We start from the raw sequence: 6,546 nt of genomic DNA, 5'->3' as shown, positions 1-6,546 counted from the left end.
GAGGAAATTGACAGTAATCAAGTTCAGTCACGTCCCATTCCCATGTGTCACGTTACGGAGGGGGCCCACCATTTTTAAGGCGCTAACCCTCTCATGCATTATTATAATGATATAAATAATGATTTTTATTTACTTTTTTCAGTTTCATTTCTTTGTTAAAAAATGAAATTCAAGCGCATACACACAGCTCAGCCCAACTAAGATCGATCTCAACCTTCACCACGCAGAGCTTCAAAGCTTCCTCATTTTAATTCATACTGAAATTCAATTTCTTTTTTTCTTTTTCTTTTCTTGTTGTCGAAGTTTTAGGTCGGAATCAGAACGAAGTCATTTCAATTTTGGAGATGATTATTTTGATTTGTTTTAGTTGATTGAGGAGGCTAGGCTCGGGTCTAATTCTCGCTTCAATTCAATTCACGCATGGACTCGATCTGGACTCAAAGTGGACCGACCGACGCTTGGCATTTCATCGTCGCCGTGTTATTCGCTCCCGGTTTCGTCGTCGCTAGGTTCTTGCTCGATAAATTCATCTTTCGAGTAAGATTCCGCTTATTTACTATCAGTTTGACTCTTAGATTCTGTAAGTTGTTTGTGTTGCTTTTGTTCAATGTTGAATTGGAGTTAGTTCTGTTTTCGGCATTTGTTTCGTTGAGTGATAGTTATGCTCGTCAAAGCGAAGAAAATGAGAGAAACTTTGTGAATTAAGCTCAGCTGCATTATTTTCTTTGCTTTTATGCTAATTAAAGTGGAAAGCATAGGAGAATTAATTCGAAGTTATTGTTCTTTTTGGTTTGTGTGATTGGCTGAAGAATGGAGAATTAGTTATTGAATGAAGTTTTGCATTTAGAATGTGCAACATGAACCTTAGTGGCTTATGAAATTTATTTGGTTTCTGGCAATGTTTGTGATATAAACTGTGAAAAGAAGAGAGAAAAGGAGGAAAAGAATGAACAGAAAAAAGCAAAAAAGTAGAAAGTTTCACAGATAACAGTTATTTGGTCATAAAGTTGCACCTGGGGTCCTAAATGGTAATAGCATGAAAGCTTGATCTGCTTCAGATAGTAATTATCTCGGCTTAAACTTGATTACACTCTGTTTTTTTTGAGCGGGAGATGGAAATTGTCATTGGTGAGGAAAAGTGTGCTCTAAGGACTTTCTGATGATCTATCATGCATAAGCTAATGTAAATTTGAGATTTCACAGTATAATCTGATCAGCTATGTACTTAAGGTGGCAGGGGAATTTGCTAGCATACACTTACAGGCCTTTTCATATTTATCCTTCTTTACGTTTTGTGTAGCTTTTCGATCACTTTGGACTGCTTTATATGATTTTACTGGGGTAGGTTCAAACTTTTAACAGCAAGCAGGGATGGCAATTGTTTCTTGTGGTCCCTGTGGAAAAGGCATCTAATATCATAGATATTGGATAAGTGAAATTGATACATTAAGTGACTTTTTGCATAGTGATGAAGCAAAATATTGATATTTGCTTTGTAGTTCCTATTTCTTCTTACCTAGTATTTATGTAGATGGATGATAATAAAGAAAAATATTTAATGATTTTAACACAGTTAGTATTCTTTCATGCCTGGATGCACCTAAGATACTTATCAAGTGATGATAATAATTTTTTGGACTGCTAGAAATGAAATTTAGATTTTAGTTTCCTATGTTCCTGTTTTTATAAATGATATATAGATGTATGCTCATGTTTATTTTAACAGTATCACATAAATTTAATGTCATGTTTCTTAGAAGCTTATGAGGAATTTTCAGTTATGACAAATAGAAGGCACTTCCTTGTGTTGGTTCCACCACACTATAATTCACTGTGGCAGAGTGTAAAAAGTGAAGCTGTAGGATGAAACTTCTGCTCCGTTTTCAATAACCCAAAATTCGTTGTATTAGTTAATTGTCTATTTATGTTGAATTTCCACCCTTTCCTGTAATGATGTTCTATCTCCAGCAGACTTCCTCTGTTGAAGAACATAAACTTATTTTTTCTATGACCAAAGTAAGCAATATTTCAGTTCACATATTGTATGTGATAATTTCTGCACGGAACATTTATATCCATACTTTTGTTTCATGTAAGTGTTTGAGTATGTAAGATATACAAACACTTTATTTTTTGTTTATAGTTTAATCATTCTTCATATTTTTGTAGCGGTTAGCCATCTGGTTGTTGAGCAATGGAAATCTCCCATTAAAGATGAATGAAGCTGCAAGGGCAAAAGTTGGAAAATGTTCGGAATCTATGTGGAAATTGACATACTATGCTACTGTTGAATTTTGTATTCTCAAAATTGCCTACCATGAGCCATGGTTCAGAGATACAAAATTGTATTTTGATGGCTACCCAAATCAAGAGTTAAAGTGAGTATAGTGTATACTTGGATTGTTAGTCTAAGTACTGGATTACTGAATGCTGTATATTTTGTGTGCTATAGGTGCTTTTGTAGTGTGCATAATTGGACCTAATGCTCAAATGACTAATATTCATTTTTTTGTTTGTGAGTGGCTATCTCCCAGCATTTTAATTGATATTACATGACTACAAAAAGAATGAAATGCCTAAAAAATGAAAGTACCGTCCACTTGCCAGCCTCATAATGATGAGCCCCATATACTTTTATATTATCTATAACATTTTTCTTTCTATGAATTGATTTCACAGTTTCTTTTGTCTAACTGCTTAAAAATTGTGTCAAAAGTGTACGGATTTGCAAATCTACTTTTTTTCCTATCTCTAAGCAGTATATATGTACATGAAGACAGCATGCCAGTAATGCACTTGGTGCTTTTCTGACGGGATAAGAATTTGACTGTCAACGAATGAATCTAATTTTGAGTCTTCAATTGGAAGATATATCTTTGGCCTTCCTACTTACATGCACATAACATTTTTCGTTTCTATTTATTTTTATTTTTATGTGCATGTCTGATTCCTAGCTTTTGGATGGTTCCTAATATAGTTCAGTTCTATTGTCAAAGGAGTTAATGTCATCTTTCAAATTGTCGTACTGACTTGCACCATTTTCTGTTTCAGGCTCCCCTTAGAGCTTTACTACATGTGCGAATGTGGGTTTTACATCTACAGCATTGCTGCCCTCTTGACATGGGAAACTCGTAGAAAGGATTTCTCTGTAATGATGTCTCATCATGTAATTACTGTTATCCTGATCGGATACTCATACCTTTCTAGGTAATAAATCAGAACATATCTAATTATACTTGCTAGTTAGTATTTGATAGCCTAAAGTCATTTGTTCTGTGACTGATAGTTGCTCCTAAATATTGTTGATATCCTATATACTCTTTTGAATTCTCATTGTTGGCCTATATCTTTTTGGTTTTTGATATGATATTTTAGAGTTTAAATACTATTGCTGGACCTTTTCTTATAACCTTAAGTTGTTGTGATTAATGGTTTTAAGAATTAGGTTGTATGAGAGTTCTGGTGTTCAAATTCTCTTTCTAGTAATGAAATTATAACACTGAGCAAGCTGAGCATGTGCTTGGATCCTCTTGTATATTATGCGTTTGAATCCATGTGTTTGTTTTTGTATGTCTGAATCACGTGAAGTCTAATCACAATTCGATTTTCATGCAGGGAACTATATTAGAATTTAATATTATTGTGATAAAATACATTTCAGCATGACATAACACTAACTCGAACCAGGGATGTGCCAAAACTTTCTAGTATTCATCTCTCTTTTTTGTTTTTTGAGATGTTTCAGGATCAATATTTGAAGTTAACTATATTTTTTAATTTAAATTGAACTGCCTTAATGATAAGATAAATCATGTTCCTGAGAGTTGCCAGCAGACCATATGAATGTGCACAATTGTATAAGTAGTTCAGATTTCATTAGTGTAAGCATCTCCGTTTCTGTGATCATGTGCATCTTTGTAGTTGTGCATAAAAGGTTGAGATTTGAGGTAGTATTGGAGAACTATCTGTGGCAGTTTATGCTAATTGTTGTATTGTGGCCTAAAAATCTTTTGAATGTATGGTCAGTTTAATAGTGGTTCTGTAGTGTGCAATATAAGTTTTTGAGTTTTGGGTTATTTTGAGCACTTCACAACCCTCATTGTTATATGGTCTGTAACCCTGTTGAACGTGTCGCAAACATGGCCAAGTGTATGGAACTTTGCGTTTCTATTCATAGATGTTGATACTATGTAAACAATTTTCCTTTACACTCAAGTCCTCTCTGTATCATTGGGTGGGTACTAGTTCAGTTTTGTTGGACCTCTTGAGGTTGTTGAAGAGGTCTTCAGATCGAATCCCACTTACACCAAGGTTAGGAGGGGCTCGATTTAAATTTGTCAGTATGAAGGGGGGGAAATGATTAAAAAAAGAAAAATTCAGAGGTCAATTAAAAAAAAAAAAAAAAAGAATGGTGTGCCATTGGGATGCTTTTCTTCTACATTTTTGGCATTAAATACTCTGGTTACTTAATCCTTGTCATGTTATGCCACATAGCTTATCATTTACAAGGTTATATTGAAGTTGCCATTTGTCAGGTCCTTACAGTTGTTACTGTGATAGCAGTAAGATCTTTATCTTAACTATTTTGTCAATCTTTCCGTTTCCTTTCATCCTTGATTAGCTGAGTAACATAAACAGCCTGTTTTTTTTGTATTAATACTGTAAATGATTGATACAAGCTTGAAAATGAGCTCAATTGTATGAGTCAATTGTCAAGGACCAAATGCTGGAGTTCCTTTCTTACTAATTTATTTCTGAGCATGTGTGCATCAACATAGTGATACAATGTAAGAGAACTCTTGTGATTGGTAGTTGAACTCTTGTTAGGTTTGCATTCATCTGCTCTTTATTGTTTTCTGTGCTGGAGTAGGTTAAAATTGAATATGCAATATTATTATTTACTTGAAGATATCTAGTGAAACTTAAAATTATTTTTTTCTGTTACAGTTTTTTCCGGATTGGCTCAATTATCCTTGCCTTGCATGATGCAAGTGATGTATTTCTGGAAGCTGCAAAAGTGTTCAAGTATTCTGAGAATGAACTTGGGGCAAGTGTATTCTTTGGGTTATTTGCTATCTCATGGCTCGTACTACGACTAGTATTTTTTCCATTTTGGGTCATCAAATCTTCAAGGTTTGCATGGTCAATTTGATTTGCCTTCATTTGGCCATATACTAGTTTCTTTAGCTTATTTGCTCTTATTGTTGTCATTTTCCAGCTATGATCTTCTGAACTACTTGAATCTATCAGAGATTTATCCAACGGTCGTGTACTATGTCTTTAATACAATGTTACTGATGCTGCTTGTGTTCCACATATATTGGTGGGTTCTCATATGCTCAATGATTAGGAGACAGCTGAAAAATAGGGGAAAAGTCGGAGAAGATATAAGATCTGGTAAGCCCTTCTAACCAATGCTAATTGGATTACTTTTTTTTTCTTGGTTGTTGGTTATGCCCTGGATATCTATCTCTGTATCCAATATATTGTTTTCCTTTGCTTGTCTGTGGAGGGTGAATCATACAATAGTTCTCCTGTTCTAGTAAACTCCTACTGCTCTTATTTTTATGTTTGCAATTGCCATATACATAAATGTATAAATCAGTCAACTGGGACCAATTCCCAGCCTAGATATGAGAGCCGCGGCTTCCTTACCATTACTCACAGTGGTCCCAGTTATAGCGTGGAGAATTTGCTTTAACCTCTTTTTCTCCCTCTAAGTAGAGTCGATAGGGATATATTTTCGGGTGGAAATAGACAAGACTTGCAGGACCTTCCCAACCTCAGGAAGTCTGCATCTGTGTTTGTGTTTGGTTATTGGTCACTGTTGCCATTATTCCTTAACTATGGATTTTCATCGTAACAACAAATAAAGAAGAGTAGATGGAGTTTCCAAACACACCCTTAAAACCGAATTGCAACATCATTTTTTTACGTTGTTTAATATGAATTTCAGTTAGCATATTGGTTATTTTGGTGAAGGCTTGTTAACAAATTATGTGCAACCAAATGCAGATTCTGAGGACGACGATTAGGTGAAAGATTGAAGATTTTTGTTGTGGGTAATGAATATTAGCCGTGGGGAGAGATTACAAAATGACTATTTTGTAGATTTGGCTCTGTGCGCAATTGAGAGGAGAAGTAGAAAGAACTAATCATATTTTGTCTTCTTGATTTCTTTCTGGTGTAGAAACATTAGGCAATTCTTGTATAATTCACCGCTATAAACCTATGTTTTGATATTAGTTTAGTCCTTATATCGAGAAATGCAAAAGAAAAGAAAAAGGTTTCAGTTTTTGTGTGGTGTTATAATATTTTGAAGTATTTCCTAGCAAATTGATAGAGTCAGTATCAGTTAATGAATTCAGTAAATTCTTAAAATATAAACTTTATACATAAATAACAAGTATATATATTTCTATTTAAAAAAAAAAAAAAAAAAAAAGCCTCTTTTTCCTCCATAAAGACACCAGGGAACAGGTGAGGTTTTTTTTTTTTTTTTTTTTTTTTTTTTTTTTTTTTTTTTTTTTTTTTTTTTTTTTTTTC

The 6,546-nt window shown here is 34.0% G+C and overlaps 1 protein-coding gene across 1 annotated transcript; it reads left to right on the top strand.

Annotated features, from left to right (window-relative positions):
• The first annotated feature begins 342 nt into the window (after positions 1-342).
• LOC116140883 (LAG1 longevity assurance homolog 2-like) lies at positions 343-6,147 on the top strand. The gene is made up of 6 exons (XM_031426459.1): positions 343-537; positions 2,170-2,378; positions 3,052-3,207; positions 4,948-5,133; positions 5,219-5,397; positions 6,016-6,147. Exons 1-6 carry the CDS (start codon positions 421-423, stop codon positions 6,033-6,035), a joined length of 867 nt encoding a protein of 288 aa, XP_031282319.1. The 5' UTR covers positions 343-420; the 3' UTR covers positions 6,036-6,147.
• Positions 6,148-6,546: the final 399 nt, after the last annotated feature.

Source organism: Pistacia vera, unplaced genomic scaffold (assembly GCF_008641045.1).
Source record: "Pistacia vera cultivar Batoury unplaced genomic scaffold, PisVer_v2 Contig383, whole genome shotgun sequence".
NCBI classification, from domain to species: domain Eukaryota; kingdom Viridiplantae; phylum Streptophyta; class Magnoliopsida; order Sapindales; family Anacardiaceae; genus Pistacia; species Pistacia vera.
Note: the sequence above shows the minus strand (reverse complement) of the source record. Positions and strands in the feature narration are given on the sequence as shown.

Excerpts from the sequence above, each read along its gene's own strand:
- LOC116140883 (XM_031426459.1), top strand. The coding sequence starts at position 421 with ATGGACTCGATCTGGACTCAAAGTGGACCGACCGACGCTTGGCATTTC. Across the intron at positions 538-2,169 it reads TCGATAAATTCATCTTTCGA|CGGTTAGCCATCTGGTTGTT; the intron begins GTAAGATTCCGC and ends ATATTTTTGTAG. Across the intron at positions 5,134-5,218 it reads TGGGTCATCAAATCTTCAAG|CTATGATCTTCTGAACTACT; the intron begins GTTTGCATGGTC and ends GTCATTTTCCAG.